This window comes from Lagopus leucura, unplaced genomic scaffold, assembly GCF_019238085.1.
Source record: "Lagopus leucura isolate 7727_CA_CO unplaced genomic scaffold, USGS_WTPT01 Super-Scaffold_100024, whole genome shotgun sequence".
Lineage (NCBI taxonomy): Eukaryota > Metazoa > Chordata > Aves > Galliformes > Phasianidae > Lagopus > Lagopus leucura.
The window spans coordinates 3828914-3856184 of NW_024962276.1; the positions used below are offsets into that span (position 1 = coordinate 3828914).

The 27271-nt window shown below is 44.2% G+C and overlaps 1 protein-coding gene across 1 annotated transcript in view; it reads left to right on the plus strand.

Annotated features, from left to right (window-relative positions):
- Nucleotides 1-7777: 7777 nt before the first annotated feature.
- CUX1 (cut like homeobox 1) overlaps nucleotides 7778-27271 on the plus strand; it is a 175631-nt gene continuing 156137 nt past the window's right edge. Inside the window, exons 1-2 of the mRNA XM_042879941.1 lie at nucleotides 7778-7807; nucleotides 8865-8975. Coding sequence (XP_042735875.1) covers nucleotides 7778-7807; nucleotides 8865-8975 — 141 coding nt within the window. The remainder of the gene's footprint in view (nucleotides 7808-8864; nucleotides 8976-27271) is intronic.

Genomic DNA, 27271 nt, shown 5'->3' on the forward strand with positions numbered 1-27271 from the left:
GCTGATATCTCCATGGTTTTGTGGGACCTGGTATTTGTCCACTTGCTTCTTCTGTTATAAGCTGAGTAGTTAGACCTTCTGATCGTATCAGAAATGGGTTGTGTTTTAAATACATGGATGTTCTTCGACCAAAACCTTTTTCCTAACCACATAGAACCTTTTCTTTCTCTCTTAAACTATGGGAGGAAGAAAGCCGATCTCAAACTGAAATTTCTATTATTCAGTACAACACATATCATCTCCAAAGAGGCATTTAGGATCATTCCTGATGGCCAGGATCAGGGCCTTACACTATTTCATCATTTTTTTCAACAGAAGTGTTTTCTGGCACTGGGAGGAGAGTGTCCAACGCTCTTGTGCACGTATGAGCATTAAAATGTGTCTCTTCTTCAAGAGTCTCTAGTTTAAGGAGAATGAGACACTAGAGGCAATGATGGCAATAACAGCTTCAGATCAATCAATGCAAACCTTCAGCTTGCTGCTGTGCATCCAATATTTGAATGCTGTTTTCCATTTGAGGATGCATTGCCGATGACATGCAGCATATACATGATTATGTACATCACATGCACAGCAAATTCTGACTGCTTTTTCTGGAGGACTTGGGATAACTTCAGGCATGGTTTCAGCCTCTGCAAAACAGAGGGGATGTGGTCCCACCGTGTCTGGAAGCGTTGCTGTTTAGTTCACTTCCAGGATATATATATATGAACGGAAAGTCTGTATGAGAGAATGCCTTGAGAAGATCCAAACTGAAACATCTTGGTAGAGAGAGCACTTCTGTCCCAAGTACATCATCTACCTCCTGAAACTGCTGGGGAGCAAAAATTGCTGTATTGCAGATAATTCTATTTGTAGAGTTTTCTCTGTGCGTGGGAAGGGAATGAAGTAATCTGTTCCATCAGCTTCTAAAACTGAACTAATTAACAGACAATCAGCATTGATTGAGGCAGCTGCATTCTTTAGTGAAGGATTGTAAACACACAGTTTACACAGAATTGTTTTTAGTGCTCTGAAGTGCAAGGAGCTGAAATTGTATTTGATAACCAAAATTAAGGACTTTTAGTGACAGCGTGTCACAGCAAAGCTGACAGTGGCACTGCAGCTTAATCTGTTGTTTTCATAGCAATCCTCATTTTACTGTGATTTTGTCACAGTGAATAGTGGTGGAATTATATAAATTATCACCAAGTGTGTATATATATATATATATATATCTGTACTTCAGGTTCAAAGGTTTTTAGGTTGTACTGCACACCTGAGTTGTGTTGATGGAGTGAGCAGACGTGGGCTGCCCTTGGCTCAGTGTTCATCCTGGGAGGCCTGGAACTGTTCCTCACTGCTGGAGGATTTCAGGTTTGCAGTGTTTAAGAATATTCTGTGTGTGACTGTTAACGCATGATCTAGAAGGCCAGTATTATATATACATGTGTATATATATATATATATATGTGCACTTTAGGGAACGTTACCAGAAATGTTGATCTAAAAAAAATCAGCAGTCTGTGTTAAAAATACAGTAATGAGAAGAGTGCTTCTGCTTCTAAATTAACTCCAACACCGTTTAACACAGAGCACGCTATTCTTTGTGGGGTGCTGCTCCGCTGCTGTCACCTCAGTCCAACCTCCCTGTGACTGTACATCAGCTAATTTTACTCCGTGAGTCAATTCTGCTATTTTCCTTTTCATGCCACAGAAAATGAGCTTAACCAAGCCGTGCAATGTGTTGTTGGGAAACACCTCGCCAGGAAGGGCGTTCTGCAGTCTGATCCAAGTTGTGCATAAAGTGTGCTGCTTGTGCTGAACTGTCAGGGACCAGATCAGAGATTAAAAGCTGTAGAGGCATCGTATTCTTTTTTACTGTCCAAATGATGTAGCATTTGCTGTGGTATTAAAAGCTAAACGTAAAGTCGTGTATTGTCATAGCAAGCTGAGCCATTATTGGGAACTTAGATGTGAAAGAATACTAAGATTGTAAGTGGAACTTCAATAGTAGCGAACATCTAAATAAAGAAAATGTTGCTTTCTTGTTTCCTATTTATATCTGTAATTTTTTAGAAAACATCCACCAATTGCATTCACAGGCGGCTTCACAAAAATGCTGTATTTTTCCCATCATGGGAAAATGCATAAACCTTGCAGTGTGCCCAGAAAGTCAACAAACTCAGACCAAGGGAGGAAGCGTGTTAGTCAGGAGTCAAGGACCGTTCTCTGAAAACCCTCTGCCAAATACTCTTCCTGCTCAAATTGTTTATCAAACAACAATTTCATTTGCCAGTAATTTTCTTCTGATGTTTTTTTTTTTATTATTTTTTATTTTTTTATTTTTTTTTTACTGCTGATTTCCTAATAGAACTTCCCCATCCAGCTTCCTCTGAGAAGCACTGCACTCGCTGTCCTGTCCCGGTGTCTGTCTGTCTGTCTGTGCAGCTGTGCTGTGAGTCTGGGTGCACAGCTCTTCTGCAGGACAGGCAGGCTGTGAAGGACCTGAATGTGTCTGAATGTGTCCCTCCCTCAGTGCAAGGAGGGAGAGCCTTGCAGGAGGGGGTAACCAGACAGTAATTCCAAGATGCACTTTGTAGGCTTTCCTTAGTGCACGTCTGCTGTTGAGGTCTTTAATAACAGGAAGTTCCAGCTTGAGTCTATTCCATCTTTCCAAACTGTTCTGTGGTACACAAGGTATAGCAGTTCATTCACCCACTGTGCCTCTTCTGCTGCATCCAACATCAGAAGGAAGTCAGCAGGTTGGTTAGCTCAAGGCTGCAGTGATTCTCTCCTGCTGGAATGTGGTTTCAAAATATTTTAGGTCTCTTCTTCAGTATGTGCTCATTCTTTCGTTGGTAAATATTTTATGTCCAGTGATTATTGGCCATATTTTACATTAAGAAACAGCTTAAGTAGCTTTGAGATTGGTGATTGCATTTGGAGACTGAAGGATTGTGGAGTGACTGCTGTGATGGATTTGGGGGCAGACAGTTGGTCTGTCCTCAATGGTTAACCATGTTAAAAGCCTTCCAAGAATAAAATGTCATCAAAGGAAAAACAATTGTGACATCTTGTTCTAAATTATAGTGTAGTGAGGGTTTGGGTGAAGTTAAATAAAGTCTGAGCAGTGAGTTTGTTTTCATTTGGAATAAAACAAACACAAAACAAAACAAAAAAAAACCTTTGAGCTTATTTCTTTTAAATAAGGACCCAGAACTCACAATGAAACGAGGCTGTGTGTGTGTGCATTATTGATTTATTAGTGGCGGCCTTTGGAGCAACTTATAAATCCCAGTCTGTGTTACAGTGTGTGTCTTGCTTAAAGGACGGTCATGCTTCATTTGCTAGCAAAGCTTAGGCTGAAAAGAGGAGTAACCAAATACTTTAAATGATGTAGCAGAGCTTGGATACAGGGCTGAATGTTTCGTTATTTGAGCTGCTCTTTTAGTACTGCATTTTGCTTTCATTGGTGGTCAGAAGAATTAGTTTGGGTAACTCATGAATCTGGTCTTAGGTGGAGATGGGACATAAACTGAAGTTGTGGAGGCATTCTGCTACAAGATGGCAGTGCAGATCCCTTCACCTGAATGGTGGTGCTGCAGTAGTTAGTTGAAACAGATGAGAGGAGTGCATTAAGCAGTTTGTAATTAGTTATTATTTATTTATTATTAAGAGGGGGTGGTCTGTAGAGCAGTGAGACTGAGCACAAGAGCATGGACTGTCTTCCTCAGCTCAGGATCAACCCCCAAAACAGAAGGTTGGGCAGATATGTCTTATTGCTGGGTCTGGGCAAAGTGGGTTTTCTTTGGTTTCTTGTAGTTTATTTGGCAGAAGATGATGCCCTTTGGTTCCCCAGCACCCTGTAGTTGCTATGAAATAACAAGTTTGAAGCCTAGGCTTTTTTTTTTTTTTTCTTGCAAAGTAATTAGCCAATGCAATCAGCTAACAAATTCCCTCCCCTGGAGGGCCACCAGCAGTGCGTGCAGGGCTGTGGTGTGAGCTGGAGCTGAACTCTGTACGGCCAGGGCTGGCCAGCAGATGAGCAGATTGCTCCCAAAAGTACCTTCTGGGAAGTCTGACTGCAGCCACCTTTAAATCAATTTGTTACTTTTTCTGTTTGGCCTTTTTCACTGCAGCTTTTGAAAGAAGCAGTTTGCACTTCCAGCAGGACGGGAGCTGGAACGGGGCCGTGCTGCATCCTCCAAGGCAGCGGAGCAAATGGCTCCCCAGCAAACGGCTGCGCTTTCTGGTCAGGAAACTCCTGTCCTTAGAGACTGCAGTCAACTGAAACGCAGGACCTAGCGGGGTGTTAAGTAACTGATGGAGTGGGTTTGCTGACAGGTTTTCTTTTGCCAGGTTTTGAAACCAAACGACAAGGTGAGGTAATGGAAGGTGGTGGTTTCACAGCATTACGGTGCGGGCACAGAGCATCTGTGTGTGGGAGCCCTTCCAGAGAGCGTGGGGGGAGCAGGCGGGGGGATGCGGAGAGAGCAAGGCTGTGGGGTCTCAGTGACCCCAACTCGGAGTTTGGATTGCCTGGCATATTAAGGGCATGCTTGCTACTGGGTGATAGTGATGGGTGAGAGTAGGTGGGAAGGGAAACAGGGACAGCTGAGACACGTGAGAAGACAAGGAGCCTCAGAGCAGGGCTGGAGCACTGCGAGTGAACATGGAGCCTGTTACTGGGAGCAGCACAATGGTGGTGATGTCTGAGGGTTGGTGCTGGGAGCAGTGTGATGGCAGCGCCCACCGACACCTCTTTGTAGGAGCAGTATGATGGCAGTGCCAGGGAGGCCTATTTTGGGGGGCAGCATGATGGAGGTGACAAATGAGGCCCTGCAGTGCAGGTACAGCCTGGGGCACCATGTGCTGAGCCGGATGGAAAGGGAATGAACTGTGCCAGAGGGTGAGAACTGCATCTTGGAATGAATATCCAGTGTTTTGTTATTCCTGAGCAGGAGGAAAGGCTCATTCAATAGATCCTACAGACCTTTGGTACTGGGGTGTTCACAGCTCTGGACAGTTGTTTGCATTTTAACAAAGCTCAGAGTTAAAGGTGTACCTGAAGAAATGGCACAGTGCTGTGCTGCTCCTGTCACTGTGGTTTTGTTGCTGGTGCAACTGGTCTGAGCCCATAGCAGCTCCCTTTGAAAAGCCAGCACTAACTTTCCCCTCTTGCAAGACTTTCTGATAGGCTTTCCCCTGTGTTTGCAGTAGGGGCTGGTGTCAGCCTGAGCAAAGCCACAAGAAACTTTTTTACATCTCTCTCTCTTTTAAGGCACCTTATCGATGAGCTCCATTGGCACCTCTGCTTTTGTTCCCTCTCTGCTTCATGCAGAGGCCACACACGCATTGACTCGCAGTCCAGAAATACTGCACAGAGCGCAGAATTTGTTCCAGTTAAAGCTCGTTTAAAAGCTGCCTGGGAATCAAGTTACTTGAGTACGCGGAAATAAAATGTGTTTATTGAAATTTCCTAGCTAATTCTGCGTGCGAAAGGTAGTTGCATCATTTTGCCAAGTGGCGGAATGCTTCTTAAGAAACAAGTTTATTTCATGCTTGCAGGTTTTTATTTATTCGTAAGGTGGGAGAGCAGCGGTTCTGTGCTCTCACTGAACTCTGATCTTTCCTTCGGCTTTGTTAGAAAGGGCTTCAGAGCACAAACTCATCTTGCAGAAAACAAACCTTGGTTTTTTTTCAGATGGGAAGATTACATAATGCATCTGCTGGGGAAGTGCAGTATCCCCCTAAGACAGGCTGCAGGTATGCAGGGCTGGGTCAGGCACTTCTGCTTTGGTGTCATCACTGCACTGAGAAATTGTCCTGCAATAGGAAATTAAGAACTGCAAAAAGTCTTGTTGAGAACCATCATAGATCCAACACGTGCAATCCTGAGAAAGGATGCAAAAAAAAACCAAACTTCTGAATTTGCACAGAAACACTGGCCCTGAGCAGAAGCAGAGTTATTTGTTATGGCAGATTGGTAGAGCAGCTTCTGGGGGAACTGGGATGCTGAAGCGTGCCGACTCAGTGTAAAGAACAGGAGGGGAAAGGTGGGCTGTGAGCTGAGTGGTGCACACTGTGCTGTGCTCCTGCGCTGCCCCATGCTCTGGATGATGGCAGCAGAGCAGGACTGCGCTGGGGGTGGTGGAGCACCTGGTGGCTGCTGTGAAGGCAGGCAGTTCCTTTCCAGCTGGCTTATTACAGCAGATAGCAGATTGACCTCTTTGTTTTTTCTTTCTTTTTATATACACAGCGTGAAAGGAAACCTTCTAATGCTTGTTTTCTGAGGGTTGCTTTTAATGGCTTCTGCACTTAGTGCCTAAAACTTTGTCTCTTTGCTCTGCCTCCCACCCCCACTAAATTTGTCACAACAAGGCAGGAGCCCTGGAGAGAGAGTTCTCCAGCTTTGTGTGGCTCAAGCAGCATCACCTGTCTGCCCTAAATTGATGGCACTTTGGGGAAGGGGAAAGAAGTGGGAAAGAGAATAGTGCTGCTTGTTCTGCTTCCTCCAGCGCATGTTCCACGTCGGGCTGCGTCTGCGGGGATGGCTGAACAGTGCCAGCTCTTGGCCAGAAAGTTCACTGGACACTGATAGCAAAGAAGTGGAGAATGGCACTCAGACACGGTCTGCTATTTTTGTTTTGCATGAAAGGGCTGTGCAATGCACTGCTGTCTCTGTGCTGTTGCATCTCCTTGCACTCTGTGGCTGCAAGGCTGGGAAAGGGGATTTTACATACCTTTGAGTGCGATGCAGTACTCAGGGATGGGACCTCTGAGTCAGTGATGTTTACCTTATCATACTCATGTGCTTGCAGAAATAATGCATGGGCCATGTTGAATTTGTGCAATAACCGGGATATCTCATAAGATTGTCACAAAGTGTGGGAAATGTCCAGTGCTGCACGTGGGTTGCAATCCTCTGTTATTTACACTGAAAAAATGAGACTTGTAGAGTATGTGGTTGAGATCAAGCAAGGAAGCAAAAATGGGGATATTTGTCAAGTAATTTTGATTTAGGGCTTGTTAACTATGACAGAGCTTGAAAACATAGTATCTTTTTATATATCAGGTCTCACATCCAGGGCTAGATATTCACACTGCTCTTGTCTCCAAACCTGGAAGTGAGGGTCTCTGAATCCCACTTGTCCATTTGTAGAGTTCCTCGCTAGCCCTCTGTACTGTAAAACGAGCACTGAATTCCTTGGTCTGCTGAAATTCCCTCGTGCTTCACGATTAGTGTTTGCTTTGCTTTGCTTTAAATGTGGGCTTCCTTTTTAAATATAGTTTTCCAAGTTGCTGGCCGTACCAGATTGTTTATATTTTTTAAAAGCCTTCTGCTTAGCCGTTATATTGCTCTTTATAGTACTGCTTAACCACATTGGTTTCTGTTGCTCTTTTTTCTTGCATAAACTTAGCTGGGATGAATTTCAAATGTGGTTTATCCAACTGTTAAGTATTTCCCACTTTTCTGCAATAGATTTCACATATGTTACAGAATTCCAAACCAAGATCTGGTGGACATATTGCCCTATTTTTTTTTTTCCTCAAAGTCAGAAATATGGTGTTTTTAAAGCCTTGCAGTGACGATATTTAGGTCACTGGCTCCAGCGTGCTGCCTAGCTTCAAATCCATTTGTCATATTTAGCTTATTTCCAAGGATTAAGATAACTGTGGTCCATTACATAGAAAAGAAAAAAAAAAAAGACTTAAAGGGGAAAAAAGTTGATTCTTTTGAGCTGGAAGCTGCAGGAAGGACTTCTTCCCTCCACAGGTCAGGCTGTGGGGTCGCATGGAACACATCTCCATCCTGCTGCTGAAGGTGCCAGCATTCAGCCCCCACAAAAAGTAACCAACCGTCTAAAATTAACAACATCTGCTTTATTTTTACTGCAGTCCTTCACTCCGAGTTATTTGGGAATGGAGTCTGTAGCTGGGTGGAGGATTTAGCTTTTTTTTTGTTTTTTTTTTGGTGTTATGTGGTAATATTGCAAGAAGGGGACGGACAGACAGGGCAGATTGTGCTGTTGGTTTATGCTGCATTGAGAGGTGACACATTGAGTCGAGTCTGGATCAGTGCAGTGGCATTCTGGAAGCAGAGTCCTGAGCAAAGGAACTGGTGGGGAGAGAACTTGGATGATGTGTATATATGTCATAGGATTGTTTAGTTGGAAGGGACCTTAAAGGCCCTTGATGAACAGGGACACTCGCAGCTCCATCAGGTGCTCAAGTATATTTATATATATCTCTGGGAAAGGAGAAGGGAGGAGTGGAGGGATATCTCCTAATAATTTTAGAAGAACAGATTCCAGTGGTAGGAAAAGAAAATTCTATATTCAAATAAGGAGAGATTTAAGTGGAAGAAAGAATTGTGATGGCAGCATAGTACTGTATATATTGTCACTTGGCATTAAGAGTGACTGAAGCGTAACCGCAGGCTGAAGTGTAGGGTTGGCCAATGGTGAGTTAGTCGTAACTTTTTTCACCAAAAAGCTCACAAAGGGAAAATCCAGTGTCTGCAGACAAGAAATAAACCTGATGTGTTGAAGATTGGTAATCTTCCCTGAATTTGGGCAATTAGGGTGTGAGCGCTGCACACTACTGCTGTTGCGAGTAATGTTGTGGTAGAGGCATGAACGCTTTTGAGGAAAACAGTGATATTTTGGCTGCAAGATCGAATTGAAAAGGTTGTAGACCTTTGTTGGACTTAATTTGGGAGCACATTTTGTGGAAGCATGATGCTTTGTTCTGTACTGCCCTGAAGCTCAGCCGCCTCGCTATTCCAGGCCGTGTGATGGACGCACACATGATGTTATTTTTCTGTAATAAACAGAACTCTAACTGTAGCCCCTTTTTTTTTTTGCTCTTTTTCTTGACAGAGAGAACTCGATGCCACAGCAACAATATTGGCCAACCGGCAAGATGAAAGCGAGCAGTCCAGGAAGAAACTTATCGAGCAAAGTCGGGAGTTCAAGAAGAACACTCCAGAGGTAAGGAGCTGAGGTGTATCTGGGGCTCTTTTCTTAATGTTTTGTTCTCGTGATGTTCTCTGCTGAGACTGCTTTGTGTTGTACTGAAATAGGAGCTGACTTCTCAGAGCAAATCTGAGCATCAGCCTTCAGTCAGGCTGACTCTAAATTTTGTCGTAATCTAAAACCTGGAGAACTGCAAAAAAACAAAAGGTTCTTCAGTTAAACCTAATTCTCTTAGCGCTTGGGTGTAGCAAGTGATGTTTTGCTGCCTAAATAAATCTACATCAAGGGCACGACTTCAAAGATGCTCATTTTTCCACCAGAAATCAAACAAAGTTCAGTTGTTGATTTCACTGGAAATGCAACAAGGTCAGCACTGAGCTCCGGGCGCAGCTGTGCAGCACGGCCGTGCGTTGCTCCCAGGTGGTGTGCGAAGGGTGTTGGACTGGTGCTGGGCCAAGCTTGGAGAGCTGAGTGCTGCTTGAATGGAGAGGATGGTTTTCAAACTCTTCCGTGACTATGATAGCGTGTGTAGTACATGTCTGTGCACATACGTGTATTAGATAGATAAAGCTCATTTTCTGTATTGAATGCGTAGCAGTGTGTAGGGTGTTTTTTGCTTCGTTCTGTTTGCTTCTTTTGCAAAGAAGTTTGCCGTCAATTTGGGCTGGTACACAAGTGTTGGTTCTCTCTAGGTACCAGTCAGGAATCAGTTTATTCCCCTTGCAGAGAAGAACGGTCTATTGGGGATGGAGAGAGGTAAAAGAATATGAAGGTATAGGAAACTATACAAAATCCAGAAAATAAACGGATATCTGGGGCCACATTTTTTGAATTGTTTGCTAGAAGCTTAAGTTCATTCTCCAAAACTTATTTGAGTTTCCTGCTTCCTTCCTTTTTTTCCTGTAAGGAGAACTGCAGGCTGGAGCTGCAGCTGCCGGCTCCTGAGGGATAGCAAACTCGTGGATTCATCTCAGGGTGATTTCTGGAGGCCAGTTTTGTTTTTGCAGAGCAGGTTACTGGCAGGGAAAAAATTCAGCACTGCACTTTTAGGAGCATTGTGAGAGGGCTGTGGTCACTCAGTGGGAATTGATGGGTGGAGGAAAAAGCTGTGCACTCTGTAGTCACTTCAGGAGATACAGAGAAAAAATGATTTGCTATTAGTTCAGTTCTGTTAACAAAACAAGGTGAACGCCTTCTGCTGCTAAATCATTTCATGGTAAAGTTTTAAAAACACTTTTACAAAATATAGTTACGTAGCCTTCCATGTAGTATTTTTCACACAGAGGGTGGTAACACACTGGAACAGGCTGCCCAGAGGTGCTGTGGATGCCCCATCCCTGGAGGCATTCAGGGCAGGCTGGATGTGGCTCTGGGCAGCCTGGTCTGATAGTTGGCGACCCTGCACTTAGCAGGGAGGTTGAAACCAAATGGTCATTGTGGTCCTTTTAAACCCAGGCCATTCTATGATTCTGTGCCCTTGTCGCCAAAAGGACCAGTGGCATCCTGGGGTGCATTGCAAAGAGCGTGGCCAGCAGGTTGAGGGAGGTGATCCTCCCCCTCTACTCTGCCCTGGTAAGGCCTCATCTGGAGCACTGCGTCCAGTTCTGGGCTCCCCAGTACAAAAAAGACAGGGATCTCTTGGAAAGAGTCCAGCGGAGGGCCACGAAGATGGTGAAGGGCCTGGATGAGGAAAGGGGTCTGCAATGAGGAAAGGCTGAGTGAACTGGGTCTGTTCAGCCTCGAGAAGACTGAGAGGGGACCTGATGCAGGTCTATAAATATCTACGGTGTGGGGGGCAGAGCGGTGAGGCCAGACTGTTTTCAGCAGCATGTGGAGACAGGACAAGGGGAAACGGCCAGAAACTGCAGCATAGGAAGTTCTGCACAAATGTGCGCAAGAACTTCTTTACAGTGAGGTGACGGAGCACTGGAACAGGCTGCCCAGGGAGGTGGTGGAGTCTCCTTCTCTGGAGATGTTCAAGACCTGCCTGGATGCCTACCTGTGCTACCTGCTGTAGGGAACCTGCTTTGGCAGGGGGGTTGGACTCGATGATCTCTGGAGGTCCCTTCCAACCCCTACAATTCTGTGATTCTGTGATTTTGGATGGGAATGGAAGGGTTTCATTCATTCACAGACAAGATACAAAACGATGGCTCTGAACATCCCTGACGCTTCGGGGAGTTTGGATCTGTGCTAGATTCCACATCTTTATCCAGTGCCCTGGGACTCCTAGCATGGACTGCTGATATTCTTTCTTTTCTTTCCCCTCTGTTGCGGCATTCTTTCTGCAGCTTCATTTCCCAACATCTGACTCCTCTTCTTTGACAGAATTAAAAAATGAAAACGGGATCAAAAAACTGAAAAAGAGTCTCTGAACTGAGCAGCTCTAACAGACAGATATGCAGGTGTTGCTCAGCTGAGCAGGGTCTCCCGGTCCCATGCAAGGTGACTGCAGTGGTAGGTGTGGGCATTTCCACCAGAATAAGTGAGACAGTGCTCTGCTGTCCTCGCTGGAAGACTTCACCAGCATTCCTCCCCACAAAAGCACTGCTGTGTTTATCTTCAGCTGTTTTCTGTCCTCCCCATAAGGAATAATGCTGAGTAATACTCCAAGCTTAGACCATTTCGGAGGGCTGGAGGATGATGGAAGGCAAGGTTATGACACCTTGACCTGATTTTTTTTTTTTTTAAACTTCAGCTTCATCAAAAAACTTGCACCATATGATAAAACCTTTCCCTGTGGTGGACAGGAAGCCACTGGCATTTCCCAGCTGACCCATTCGTGTTACTGAACTTCAAGCATACTATTTTAATAACAAAGAGAACCCTAGTAGAAAACTTGCTTGCTTGCAGAACTGTTCTTTGAATAAATTAGTCAGTATGCAGCTTAATTAAAATTTCCAAGATGAAGTAACATGTTTCTTCCTATGAAGAATGTGGATGGAATCGCTGAATGTCACAACCTGCTCCAGAGTCCTGCTTTCCATTTTCATTGCTCATTCTGGATGTATCCCCGCTGGTGCAGCAGTGGTTTGGTTTGCTGCAGCATCTCTTGCCCTCAGCTGTTGCTGTTCCCACCATAAATCAGGAAACAAATGTCGTTTGCCTTGAGTTTCCTATCCATTGCTGTCTGAGGTGTCCTCTAGACTTTCCACAGTGTCTGCCATAAGCAATCTCCTGCGTAACAGAAAAGGACTTTAAAAACTACTAATGAAGTTGAGGATGTTTATGCTGCTGTTTTGGAAGACTCGAAAAGATTGTGACAGATCTGTTGGGATTATTTCTGCCTTCTTTGCAAATTATCACATTGCAGAAGAAATGTAGTAATATTTTCATGCACATAGGAACAACTGCAGGGCTCTGTATTGCAGAGTATTAGAATACCATTTCTGAGTTGGCAAACTTGGACGTAAATCTAGGAGGCAGCATTTCGTGGTGCATAGCAGATGGAGGTGTAGGTCATTACATGCAGAAACTTCAAGTTTGTCATTTCAGAAATACTTGTTACCCATCGCAGCCTTGAGGAGCCTGTGTCAGGCCCTCTTGTCACAGATGCTTTGGGGTATGTTCATCTCTGTTTGTTCCATCTCTGTTTGTTCCATCTCTGTTCCATCTCTGTTGTTCCATCTTGAGCAGCTACCGTGGAATGCTGACAAGAGATTACTGGAATCACTGATGTTATGTGACTGTCACTTGGAAGGCAACCCCAGATCTGTCACATGAGCCACCACCCTGCATCACCCTGTTGTGAGCAGCTGCAGTATTCATGTATTGTGAGGCTCTCGGTCTAATTCACCATGTCCTCATGTGCTGATTTGGTGTGAAGACACGAGTGTTGGAGGGACAGTATGAGATTTGAAGGATCTCAAATAATTCTGGTGGCACAGATTAATAGTTTTTGGAGCCAAGTGAAGATACTTTGAAATGCTGATTGATAGTTTTGCCTTGGGTTCTACCCACGTGCCTGCTTGAGCAACCACTTTTTGCTTACCTTTCTACTGTTCTGGTCTTTTGAAAGCTGATCTAGCGCATAGAGCAGTGCAGATTTTTAATCTTGTTAGCAGCAATAGTGAAAAACACCCAAATAAGTAAATCAGTAAGTTGTTAAGGGCTTGTGGGGAAGGAAGACAATGGTATTTAAAGCTGTTTAATTTATAACTCTGTATTCTTTTCTGTGTCCTCTGTTTCCAAATGTCTGGAAAAAAAAAAATAAGCTTTAGTACAGAAGACTAATAAACATGAAGATTTCTAGTGTATTATTAACTTAGTTGTCAATCCACAGTCATTACGTAGCTGCATTTTGAGTTTGATTCCCAAAGCAAGATGTGTTTCAGTGAGGAGAACGATGCATTACAGCGTGCCTGTTGTTTATTCTTTGCACAGCAGGTTATTTAGTGCAGCGAGTTGTATTGTGCTTAGGTGTGTCTGCAGCTCTCAGTGTCTAATGAGCTCTGGCTGATGGTGTGTCCGTGACATGAAGTGGACTCCTGTCCAGTTTCAGACCTGAGGAGCAGTAGTCAGGACTCCTGGAAGGCTGGGTGAGGATGGGCTCTGCTGTGCACACAGCTGGACGAGGGGAGGTTGTGAGGTTGGCTGGCACTGCTTATATGAGTGCTAACACTTGAACAAACACTTTTGGCCACTTTTTAATTCTGATTGTAACAGAAGACAATTAAATGTTTCTGATTTAGCCATCTAAACCATCGAATTGCTGAGCTATGCTGACTGTTGCCTATCTCACCTGCAACAAGGATGGTAAAATGGAGGTTCCACATCCCAGGGGCTTCAGACTCCCCTTGCAGCTCGTGGCTTTGGTCACTTTGGTCTTTTCCTGGAGGGAAGCTGAGCTGGGGTCTCCTTGCTTTTGTTGCCCTTCAGTGTTGTTCCTGGGCTGCAAATGTGCTCTGTCTGTGAGATTTGGAAAGCCAAGATTACCTTAAAATGCTCAAATGGGCAGCTGTGTTTTGCAAAGCAGATTAAAGATTGGATCAGCAGTTAGGGAAGGACACAGGGGGACCTGTAAGCACGGACAGCAGAAGGGTGTTCTCAAAGCAGAGCTTTTAAATGCCCTGGGAAATGGAATATTGAAAGATGCCAGAAATCAAACACCCTGAGCTTCCCTCACCTCCCGACCTGTCCTGCTCCTGTGTGTGATCCAGCCCCCTCTATGCATTATTTATGATTTATTCTTGAGGTGATGTATGAAGTTGGTGCATGTTTGTAAGACCCACGTTTGTTTTACAGAGATGGCATTCCAATGGCAGCTGTAATTAAAGGAAGGGAGCTCAGTTATTATTAAACGAGGGCTCCATTTTAGAAAATCCAACCTGCCAGAATTCTTAAAGTCTCCATTGGTTCTGGAGTTTGGTTCTGGCATTCTATCGAATTAGCCGGTGTGCAGCAAAAGATAATCAAACGAAGCTTAAAGAAAAGAAAAACAAAAATAACTGGAACGAGAGGAGTGACATTCTAATTGCAGGTAGGGAAGTGTGGTGGGATCCTGGCAGCTCTGCATGGTCAGCTCGGGTCTGCTGTGCAGCACGGTGAGAGGCATCCCCTGCTTAGCACAGCTCCCGCAGACGCACAGCGCCAGGCTGCGTGCAGGGGTGGATATTGATTTGCTGCCATCTAGAGCTGGGTTCTTCTCCTCTTCTTTCTGCTGTTAAAAACAGCTTTGATTTGCATTCCCTGTGCTCGTGAGAGTGCGCAGTGGGGGGATGGCCCTCCTCCCCTTCCCCAGGGAGCCCTGGGATGGCTGTGTTTGGGGCAGGGCATGGTCCTGTGCCACAGCACAGCTCAGTGCAGTGTGAAACTAGACAACTCAGTGCACGGCAGGCCATGAAAAGAACCAGCTTTAGATGTCCTTCCATACATATTACTTGAAAATTAGTGCACGAGAAAATGTGGGAGCATAAGTTCTCCTCTTCTTTACCCTCCCCGTGACTTTGGAGAGATTGGTGTTAGGAAGAAATGAATTTGCAGATAAGCAGTTTGTTCAAAAAGAGTCTTTTTTTTTCTATTCCGTGTGACTCAAACATCATTATCAGTGTTCTTTCTGTTCTATCATAAAATTGTTCTGTGTTTTTAAGATTCCTCACATATTTAAAACCTTAGCAGAATGTTAAAATATCTCACTTGCTGATGTAAAACACTGCCATGTCCTTCTGTAAAGAGACAAGATAATAAGAACAGAGAAGTAGGGATTACCTTCCAGGTCTAGAACATGGACAGATACCTTCAGCATAATCAATTTTCAACATATTTACCTCGAGAGTCTTTGGATAAAGCTGGAGATCTATGGGTGATCGCTTTAGTAAGGAGTTCCAAAAACATTCAAGAAGGTGGCCCATCTGATTGAACTGAATGTGTTAATGTGGTTCAAGTAATTAATTACTCCGAAGCCACTTGCTCGTGGTGACTTTAATTTATTCTGTTTAAGCACTTTTCTGGTTAACATGCGTGACAGCTGAATGCATTTTTGTTCTAGCAGCATCAGTTGCAGGTATTGGATCTCAGTAATGCTAGGAGTGCTGTATTTTGCACTGCAGAAGAGAGGAATGAGGGATATTTTTTGTATTTCAGTAGTTTACAAGGAAGTGTAAGCAAGTATGTACCGACAGGCAGCTGCTGCTGTGTTCTGTGCTGTGCTATTTCATAGAATGGCCTGGGTTGAAAAGGAGCACAATGACCATCTAGTTCCAACCCCCTGCTATGTGCAGGTCACCAGCCACCAGCCCAGGCTGCCCAGAGCCACATCCAGCCTGGCCTCCAGGGATGGGGCATCCACAGCATCTCTGGGCAGCCTGTTCCAGTGCCTCACCACCCTCTGTGAAAAACTTCCTCCTCATAATTAACCTAGACCTGCCCTGTCTCAGTTTAAAACCATTCCCCCTTGTCCTATCACTGTCCACACTCGTAAACAGCCATTCCCCCTCCTGCTTATATCCTCCATTCAAGTACTGGCAGCCCACAATGAGGTCTCCCTGGAACCTTCTCTTCTCCAAGCTAAACGAGCCCAGTTCCCTCAACCTTTCTTCATAGGAGAGGTGCTCCAGCCCTCTGTTTATAAAGGTAAGTGTGAAACTGGGTAGGTAGATGCCGATCCCACAGCGATAAGGCTGAATGCTCCCAGAGCAAGTCTGAAGCTCACATCCTAAATTCGCTCAGACCTTGTGAGCAGTAGGTGGACTTATTTTCAAGACTCAGCATCTAAACACGCTCTTCCTTCGTGTGTGTGCTTACCAGAAGAAATAATTAAACATCTTCCATCAGTACTTTAACTTTGTGAGCAAATGTTCTGTAAATCTCCTCCAGTTCATCCACTGGACCACCTCAAAGTCACTCAGGTGTAATTAAAGGCACATGTTGTTCTCATTAAAATTATTATGTTGTCGTGAATAACTTTTAATAACAGTTGCCAGTAACGAGGGATTCTTTTCATTGCTCTGACAGTGGATAAGTGAAAAGTTGGATCTACTTGAAACAAGAGCAGAAACGATTAATGCATTGAGGGAAAATGCTCACTGACGAAGTGACTGCAGTACAGAGCTGTGAGCATTTCTCTTTAAAAAGCAAACAAGAAAACAACAAACTTCCTGCACAGTTGCTCTTTTGTAGGGTCAGATTTTGGATAGCAAATGCTGAAGAGGAGAAGTATTGGTAAAATTCTCTTAAACCTGTCGGCACCCACATTCTTGTACCATGTTTTTCTTTTTTTTTTTCTTTTTTTTCTTTCTTTTTTTAAAGGCTTCCTGGTAACCATTTTTAAGTAACTTCAATGACACAGGAGAATTAGAGCAGTGGAGAGTCGTTTTTATTTTAGAATTCTTTTTGCATTAACACATCTGCAGTGTTGATGAATATATGGAAAAATGAAATTGTGCTTCTATCCCGCCGTGTCTCCAATGTGACAATAAATCAACTTTTTTTTCCTTTTAAAATGTCTGGCCTTGTAATTTATGTTTGCATAACCCATTACTAAATTCATAGTAGGTGTTTTAGTTGGCAGGCACAGTTCCAGAGATTCAGTGGACCTGCTTTAATACTGAGCTTTTGTTACTGTTCATAATTATGTGCAGTAATATACGTGTTTTCTTAATTATAGAGACTAGGCTGCCTTCAGTTTGGGATCTCGTACTTCCTCAACAAAAAACTGTGCTTTAATCCTTTGAAAGAATTGGTGTCTTTCAGGCTTTTGAGAAGCAAAATGCATTTTCCAGGTTGTTCTTTTTTTCCCCATTTTTGGAGGAAGGAGTAAAAAAGATGAAAATGTACAGAAAGTAAAGCCACGATATTGAGAATTTTGGAGGATTCTTTTATTTCATAGTCAGGCTGTAAATATTTAGACCAGTTTCAAGACAGTATGCAAATAAAAGGAGTTTTATTAATAACCATTATCTGGACCCTGGCAATAAATATGTATGACTCACACAGGAGTAAACCCACCCAATAAATATAAAAGCCATACAAAACCATTAAAAAATTTTAATGGACTTGCAGATGGAATAATTTAATGCAACTGTAGTTACTCAGGTTCCAACTGCTGTTAGTATTTCTCATCTGCTTGAAAGCTTTCATCTGAAATACATTGCTACCATTCACGATTCCACCTTGTCTCTGTTTAAAACCATAAAATTGTGGTTTCACCATTTGTGAAGCACTAATGCTTATTTATGGTGATATTTCTGCATTTTTAAGCGTGGAGGTGGTTATTTATTTCTCAACCATATACTGACTTTCCAAAAGAAAGTTCTGGGAAGCTGCAGCAGATCTGTGCTCTCCCATGTCCTCAAGTGCGGTGCTGTTTTGGGCCCCTCACTACAAGAAAGACATGGAGGCCCTGGAACGTGTGCAGAGAAGGGCAACGAAACTGGTGAGGGGTCTGGAGCACAAACCTTACGAGGAGCGGCTGAGGGAGCTGGGATTGTTCAGTGTGGAGAAGAGGAGCTCAGGGGAGACCTCACTGCACTGTGCAACTGCATGAAGGGAGGCTGTGGTGCAAAAGGTTCTGGCCTCTTCTCCCAGGCAAATAGTAGGAGCCGAGGAAAGGGCCACAAGTTGTACCACAGGAGGTTGAGGTTGGACATGAGGAGAAACTTCTTCTCTCAGAGGGTGGTCAGGCACTGGAATGGCTGCCCAGGGAGGTGGTGGAGTCGCCATCCCTGGCAGTGTTCAAGGGGCGCCTGGATGAGGAGCTACGAGAGATGGTTTAGTAGCTTGTGGTACTGATGGGAATGGGAGGGGGGTAGGACCAGATGATCTTGCAGGTCGTTTCCAACCTTGTGATTCTGTGATTCTGTGATTCATGTCTGGGGTTTGCAGAGTGGTGCCAGGTGAGTGTGTTGGGTTGGAATGGACCTTAAAGATCGTGTTGTGCCAACCCTACAGTGCCTGAATGTGTCGGGACTCCTCAGCCCCGTGTGTCAGAAGTGGTCATAGAATCATTGTGGTTGGCAAAGACCTCTTGGATCCCCAGATCCAACCCCAACCCACCTTACCGTGCCCACTGCCACATCCCTCAGCGCCACATCTCTGCAGTTCTTGAACACCTCCAGGGATGGTCCCCCCCCATGCAGCTGTGCCACTGCATCACCACTCTTTTGGCAAAGAAACTGTTCCTAATGCCCAACCTGAACTTCCCCTGGTGCCATTTGAAGCCGCGAAGACCTAAGTCTTGTCACAGAATCATAGGCATTGGAAGGGACATCTAGTGATCATCAAATCCAACTCCTGGCAGGTTCCCTAGGATATGTTGCCATGCTGGTGAGGTCCTGATGCTGCCAGCCCTCAGAATGCTGAGATTCAGTGGAGGTCAAAGGTTGAGCGTGGCCATCAGCATGCAGCAGTCCCAGAGAGCAGCGCGCCTTTAAAGCAGCGCTTCCTGCAGGCAGCACATCTTGTGCCTGCGGTGCGCCTGGTTCATCCATGCAGTGAAAATAAGGGCAACAATAAAAGAAATGAAGTGATGCTTTGTTAGGAAGACATTTTTAGTCCAAAAAATCAGGTAACTGGTTGAAGTAGTTGTTCAATTAATGCTTGATAAAGCAATAAGCCAGTTTAAAATGTACTTGCAGTTACAGGAAGAGGAATATATTAAGCTCACCTGTTGAGAGGATTATCTCTGCTAAACACACACATTTTACATGAGACCAAAATAGATCCTTAAAAAATTAATACTAAAATAGGTTTACAGCCAAGAGAGAGATTTCTTTCCGACCTGTTTTGTGGTGTGCTCATCTGCTTTTTCAGGAATTTTAAGCACTGAAGGAATGAAGTCAAAGCTGCTGCTTGTCTTTGAAATGGATGCCTCTTTGATAAGCCTCTGATCTCCGTACCCAGAGTTGTAGCAGCAGATTCAAACACTGATTGTAAAATGGGGAGACTAAAACGTAGCCACGGCAGCTTCAAACACTCTGTCTCTCTGTCAGATTCAATGCACAGGACATTGCCAGGAGTTAAAACGAAGCAAAATTAAAGTAGCCTACTAAATTTACCTGCCATGGAGAATCCACAAAAGAGCTGCCACTTCTAATCCTCAGATTCATTTCAAATTATTATTTTTTCAAATTAGACTCCCTGATCTCTTCAGCTCAAGCTGTTGTACGGATTTGAAAAGCTGTCTCTTCTTGTCAGATCACTGGTTTAATAATAATAATATCTCGCGTTTATATAGTCCTTTTCATCCTGCAGCTTCCTAAAGTGCTTTACAAGCTTTATGTGTACAAAACCGTGCAACCACCTCTTGGGTGGCTGGTGCTACTCAGCTGCAGGAGTGGCTGGCAGCTTCGTGTGCTCACCTTCCTCCTTCCCATGGAAGCCTTGAGGGAAAGGCAAAGCTGCTGATGGTCCCAGTTCATCCCAGTGGGATCATGACGTTATCCCTGGCACAGGATGCTGTGTCCATCCCTGGGCTTGATGAGGAAGGTCACTCAGTGCTGCCTTGCCTTTTTCACTGGGAGCAGGAGCGCAGGTAACTTCAATATAAGAGTTATACTGGTTTTAAAAAATCCAGTCTTGGACATGAATGCTCTGATTCTTGTCTTTCTGCTGGACACTGCTTGGACTCTGGCCTGTCAATAAACATGTTGCAATGGGATCTTTGAAGCTGGGGACAGTCACACAGGATGAGTTTGTCAGATGAGTCCCAGTGCTTGAAGACATCATTTATGGGAGAAAAGAGGTCCTGAAGTGGGACGTGCACTGCGGTGGTGGAAGGGGCACAAACAGCTTCCTCAGTCTTGGTTGCCTTCTGAAGGAAGAAAGGGCAGGATCACATTTACAGAGGTTTAGACACCTTCGTATGATGAGACCCAGTTTTCTGTAATGATTGATCTAGTTCATTATCTTCGTGTGTTAGTACTTAATGCTTCATTTTTGTTTGGCTTCAAGTTCACAAGACTGCTGATACTGGAAGGCAGTGATTAAAAAAATAAATAAATCAGGCTCCTTTGTTCCCAAACGTAAGAGCTACTGAAGAGCATACAGCTCTGATGCATTCCTATGGTTTGGATCATCTCTGACCTCATAACTCTTCAAAATCACCCTGCATTTAAGGTACTGGATGCCATTAGAGACTGTTTACTTGGTCTGGATTCACATCAAATTGCCTTGCCTTCCTCCTCCTCCTTTCTTCCTCCTCCTTCCTTACCTCCCATCTGGAGGCATAGGATGCTGAAAAGGAATGCTGCTCTTATGCCTGGGAGAAAGGGTTGTGGAGAGCCAGGAAGAGAGAGGCACAGGGCCAGCCTTGGTCTCAGAGGCCTTCAGTATGTGGGACAAAAGAAAGTGAGCATCCGTAGACACTAATGCTAATGGACGCTTGTCCCATCTCTGGCTGTAAATTATTGAGATCCTGCTTCTATCTGGTAATGCAGCCTAATCAGAGTCAGGTTTTCTGTTTTGACCCCACAGGGAACCATCTCGTTCCATGTCTGCGTTTTGTCCAGTCGTCATGCTGGGGATCTCCCTCTCCGGCCTCTTGGTGGCACATCCAAGGAGCGGTGCGGCCCTGCTTGCCCAACAGATGAGTTTCAGGGGCAGCAGTCAGCGCTGCGGCTGTTCCTGCAGCCCTTGGGCAGTGCCAGCAGGGCACAGGGCTGCTGAGGACACAGCACTGCACACATCCCTGTGCTGAGGTCGCCCCAGCAGGATGCCCCATGCAGGACAGGGCTGCCCTGCCTTCTGCAGAGCAACCCGTGCGATTCCCCCATCACACAGCCTTGGCAACTCATTATTTTTTATTGGCAGTGGGGAGACAGTGTGCAGCAGTGCGGTGATGGGGATGCCCAAAGACATGGGGGCTGCACGGGGTGTCATGTATTTTTCAGCTCTGTTCCCACTTTACCTTTATTCTCGCTGCCTAATCTGCAGGTTTCTTAAAGGGATTATGCTCCCAAGCCCAGGACTTAAAGATAGTTTTAATGAGTTTGATGAGGCTGTGGAGCAGGCTTCCACAGGTGCCCATCTGTCTAAATAGCATTTTTAATAGCAATTCCCTCTGCTCAGTAATGCTTTGAGGACTTCTTCCCCACCTCATAGTGGCATATAAAGGCAGGCTCTACTGCATGTTAATATAGTTCCCCAATAAAAGATCATCTTTAGACTTAAAGCTGTGGTTTGATGGTGCAAGAGCCTTGTTCTTTGTCAGCAGCAAAGGAGTGTAGGGGTTTATGTGAGTTCAGAATCACAGAATCCTTTGAGTTGGAAGAGCCCATAAAAGGTCACGTCCGGCTCCCCACAGTGACCAGGGACATCTACAGGGATGCTCAGCCCCTCAGTCTCTGCCACCACTGCCTTTTGTGGAGGATACTTCTTGCCAATCTCCCACAGGTGGCAATTTGTTCTAAAATGCCCACAACAACCCTAACCTTCAAGATTCTTTCCTAAGGAAAGTAACCTGTGAGTTCATATTACCTGCTTCAGTTTCTCTATGAGCATGTCTTTAGACATGTACTTAACTGAGGACTGGGAAAACAGCTCCTAGTAGGTATTAATTTACATGAGTTCTAACTCGTATGTTTAGAACATATGTTTTAGAGAGCTTTTGACTACTAAAACCTGCTGCTTGTCCAAAACTAAGTATTGCTGTGCTGTTCTCCAAGTCAGTGTAGTTTCAGAGCAAGGAAGAAAGATGTCTGCATTCCTTGATATTCCTATTCCTGATAAAAGAGGAAAGAGACACAACATGTTCTTGCCTGTGAGCTTTTGAAATATCAGAAACATTTTGGGGAGATAGATTAGTGGGCAAAGTGCATGCAGTCGGGCTGCTGTTCAAAACAGAAGCTTTCGGTGGCTATGAATGTTGTGTTACCTTTTTGGTAGCTGGCGATACATTCATTGTATGACTTCAAAAACAGACTGGCTGTCTTCACACACGGAGTAATGAAATCTGGTAACTTTTCCTAAAGTCCTTATGATGACAGTGATCACATATTAAACTCTTGGACACTCAGGTTTCTGAGCGCAGTGTGTGGTAAAGTGGTTTTGTATGATATCTTCCTGCTTCACTTGAGTCCCTTTCACCCCAAGCCACTCTGATCCAGAATACATTGAAGAGAGGAAGTCTGTTTTGGGGCACTTGGGAGGCATCGCTGGCTGTGTTCTTATATTTCCAAATCAGGCTGACTTTTTTTCTTAATTAACAGTTCACCACTACTTTATGCCTAAAATTATGACCCCATACAACGTACAGATGTGGAAAAATACAACTTACAATGTTAATGCTCACCAATTTGATAGTTCCCAGTAACTGCTGTTCTCTCGTTTGTTTTATTTTGGTTTCAGTTGTATAAAAAAGGATGGAAAAGTGTTTTTTTCCTTGTCAATACATGCAAATGCTAAGTGCTTAGATGTGGCATCATTTGCAGCTTTTAAGGATAAGCAGGTACTTGAGTGCTAATAACATCTCTAGATTTGTTTCCTCCTTTTAGCAGGCAGGGTGATTTGAAGGAGCAGAAAATGGCTCACAAGTCCCGACTTGCTGCTGCCAAATGCAAAGGTCTGTAATTGAAGTTTGGCATTGGTTGCCCCTTTCATAAGAAGTTGTGTTTTACCATGCAGGATTAAAAATGTTGGGAGTGCAACACAATCAGATGTAAATGATGTTATATAAAATCTGCCACATCTCTGCTGTTGAGAAATATTTCCACTGAAACGAACAGTTTGATTTTACCAATGCAGTAACTTTTCCGTGCTCTCCAAGGATGGAATTGGCAGTGAGCATTCCAATGACCCGGCCTGATGGAAAGATTTATGTTGTCAGTTCTGTTGTATTTGTAGAACCTTGTGTGTCCCATGCTTTGATGTTCCTCAGTCTGATCTTTCAGAATTTGTGCCAGGAATTAGAATTAAACATTGGAATTAATGAAAATGTGGAACACTGAACTGCTACGTTTGTTGACTGTAGAAGATAATGGAAGGATAACTGGTAAACAAATACACAGGGCTTGAAATGTCCTCGGTGTCAATTCAATTATCACAATATCAGATATCACACACTGATACTGGAGTGCCTGTTAGTAAAACTTGCACATTTGCTCCTCTGTTGTCAGTTTCTAAAAGCTAAAAGATTCACTTCTTTATGTCAGTGAAGCTGGATAGTTTCTAAACGGCAGATAGATGCATTTGTGGGCAGTGCCAGGCTGCCTCTGTCCCCTTGCCTCCCATCTTCATATTTAGCAGCAAATTCTCTTTTGGTTGTATGGTTTTATGCAATGGTGCACGATCAGAAGAGATGCTGCAGCAAGGTGATATTAGAGGGATAAAAAATCAAGTGCAAAGAGCACTCATGTTTGATCTTCAATACGTGGCAGCTTATAAGCTTAACATTCTGTAGTGAAAGTAAGAGGAAGGTATGTAAATCTATGAGGGAGAGCTATTTCTGGGAATGAGGTGACTCTTACTAGATGAAAAAAAGGAAATATTAGCCATGATGTCAGTAGGTGAGTAGAAAAAAAGGTGCTCAGCGGCTAAAAGTCACAACATTTATCTTGTTAAAAGCAGGGTCTTTGCAGGTTGGGATCTTTGGCTGGAGGTTTTCCAGTGCGGAGTGACTAAGTCAGAAAAGACAACTCCCAGAGCTGCTGGGTGGAGTCCCTCGGCTGGTACCAGCTAATTCCCAGAAAGGAAAACAATCGCTCCTGAATGGGAATTCTTTAAACCAAAGATTATTCACTTATCAATACTCTAAAAATATCTTGAATAGTTGTCCAGGTTCTCAAGTGCCGCAGTGGTTTTGCTCAGTGGTTTTGCTGAGGATACAGGCGTTGTGTGGTGCAGAGGTGGCAGGCGTGCACTGGAATGTTTCTAAGTTCTCCTTTAGCATACAAGAGCAGAAGGGGAGATGAGAATTGAAAGAAAGGGATTAAACGAGGTGCAGTGCTGCACTGTTTCTTGGCCAGCGAGGAAAGACTGGGAAAGGTCAGAATTCTGGATCTTTCCCTTACAAATGCATTGCAGGGGGAAATGGTACATTTCCACTATCTGCCTCTTTGTGTGGATGGACCTGAATGATTATTTTTTTTCAAATCAGTATAAAGTTTTCTTAAAACACGTCTAAAAAACACATCTGTCGAGTTTTATGTATTGTGCTGGAGTCATGGATGGGCGCCAGATTTTTGTACACAGTGACACAGTGAGGTGGTGTTAAGGTGCAATAGCGGTCAGTATCGCTTTAATATTGATAAAATGCTTTGCAGACGAACACTTCCCAGTTAGAATGGATTGGCAGGGATCTGCATCCTTGTCATCAGTAAATCCACATGCATTAAAACATTCAGCTACACTTTTCTGTTGTATTTCTCGCGCATGAGCTAATTAGGAGGTAGTTTGTGCTAAGTTAATGAGGACACTAAAAGTCAGAGATTGTTTTCTACACAGAATCAAAGGAAATTTCCAGAGGTTGATCATTTATAGTGTTCTGAATGTGAAGTTTGCTTTTTATTTTGGGAAGTAAGTCTTTAAGGTACCTACTTAGAATTGTTAAGGTTGGAAAAGACCTCTAAGATCATCCAGTCCAGCTGTACACCTACCACCAACGTTGCCCACGTCCCTCAGTGCCACATCTCCACGGTTCTGGAGCACCTCCAGAGGTGGTGACCCCATCACCTCCCTGAACAGCTGCCACTGCAGCACCACGCTGGAGAAAAAATTTCTCCTAATACCCAACCTGAACCTCTCCTGGCAACTTGAGGCCATCAGCTCTCATCCTATTGCTGCTACCTGGGAACAGAGGGCAATCCCCACCTCATCACTGTAGAGAGCAATGAGGTCTTCCCTGAGCCTCCTCTTCCTCAGACTGGACCGTCCCAGTTCCCTCCGCCGCTCCCCATAAGATCTGTGCTGTTTTATTTGTTGACTGATGGAAGTTTGTTACTTTCATCGGTGCATTGTCATCTTTCATATTTAAAGCCATAAATTGTGTGTTCAATTTATCAGCAGTTGGAATAGGGTAAGGTATTACTTTCACATTTGGAAAAACATTGAGTGCAGAAACACCTTCCTTAACCCGGAACAGATGGGAGCATGGTTTGTCATTGATCAGGTGGAGGTGCTGAATGTGGTAGGATGAGATGATCTTAAAGGTCTTTTCCAACCGTAACGATTCTGTGATTCTGTAAAACAGTGTCACATTTGGATATATGCTTTCCTGTATGGGAAGGTGTAATTCTCCACAGCTCACAGGACAGCACAGTGCCTTCTCTCCTGGGTACCACGAGTGAGGCCAGGAGAGCTCTCAGTGCCACGTGGACACAGATCTGCTGCTCCTCCCAGCCACATCGACTGGGGAGATGTAAGCAGGTCCCACTGCAGTGCTGGTGAAGGAAGTGGTCTCATCCTGCCTGGGCACATATTCGTGTCCCAGGACTTGTGGGTGGTTTTTGCATCACAGAATCATTAAGGTTGGAAAAGATCTCTAAGATCCTCCAGTCCAACTGTCAACCCATCACCACCATTCCCACTAACCATGTCCCTCAGTGTCTACTCTTGGAAGCAAGTAATTTATTTAAAGATGGGCAGGCTGCTCAGTTATTCTTATGTGGGGCTATGTGCATACACTCCTTTAATGCATATCTCAAGACTTGGATCTTGCAGATTAATCCAGATTTAACAAAATAAGAAGCATTCTTGTGCTAAAATGATTTTTAGGCTTACAGCAAGGGTGTAGTCACTGTCCTCCCTTCATCTGGGGAGACTGATTCCTTGTGGTTGAGTTGAAAAAATTAGACAACATTGCAGCTTTCCCCTCCTTTCCCCTAATTTGACCCCAACTACAGAAAGTTGCCTGAAGTTCTTGCTTTTCTCATTGACTGAAGCAAGCAGGTCTAAACAGGACTCCTAAATTTCACCAACTGCCTTAATCTGGGTTAGCTCTGTTTTATCATGTGTAAGCCTGTTGTTGGCCTCAAAGCTGGAAGTGCAATATTCCACAAGTGGAGGAATTTAGGAATGTTTCTCATGAAAGAATTGTCTTGCAGTGCCAGCTGGTCAAACCAAGCTTCTCACTGAAGGATGGGGTGATGATGTTTTAACGGGGATGCCCACTCCAGGAGGTCACCTGCAAAGAGCTCTGGCGATGAGGACACTGGGCTGGCATGGAGGAAGGGCTGATCGTTCCCTTGTTTCTGATTTTTCCTTTTTAATACCAGAAAGCTCTGTGGGAAGGGAGGGCTGCCCCACATCCCTGCCTCGGTGCAGTGCCATGGGGCCAGCAGGGGAAGCACAGTGGCTGCTCGCATCCTGCCATCCCCCAGGCCGCAGTGGCCGCCATGATGCGACGTGCTCTGGGCCTGCACTTGGGGCCAGACGTGGAGACCCTGCACTGCCTGCAATCACAGCAGCAACAAAGATGAAGACATTCCACAGCAATTAACGTGTTGTGCAATATTTAAATAATTTTTAATCATAGTTTTACCTCAAATTGTAATTTAAGATATATCGTGTAATCACTAGTAATACAAAATGAAAAAGGAAAAGGGCATGTTCTTTCTTCAGAACGCTCTCCATGTAATAATCAGCTAATAATGCTGTCTGCTTTAATTCAGAAGTTTCACTTGCGCATTTCCTAAGTTGGCAGGCTGCTTTTTAATTCTTCTCTTCTAATTTGTTGTAACATGTATGAAATACATGTGTTCATTTGAGTAAATACAATAAAGTTAATCAAAGGAAATGATTGCAGAAGGAACCCAGGAGGGCAGCTAGTTATCGCTCAGAAAAGAGTTATGTAGTTCTGCCAAATTAATTAAACTTCACTAGTTAAAGGCAAAGGTTATGATAAGAATCTTGCTGAGTGTTGGGTGCAGGTGGCTTGTTTT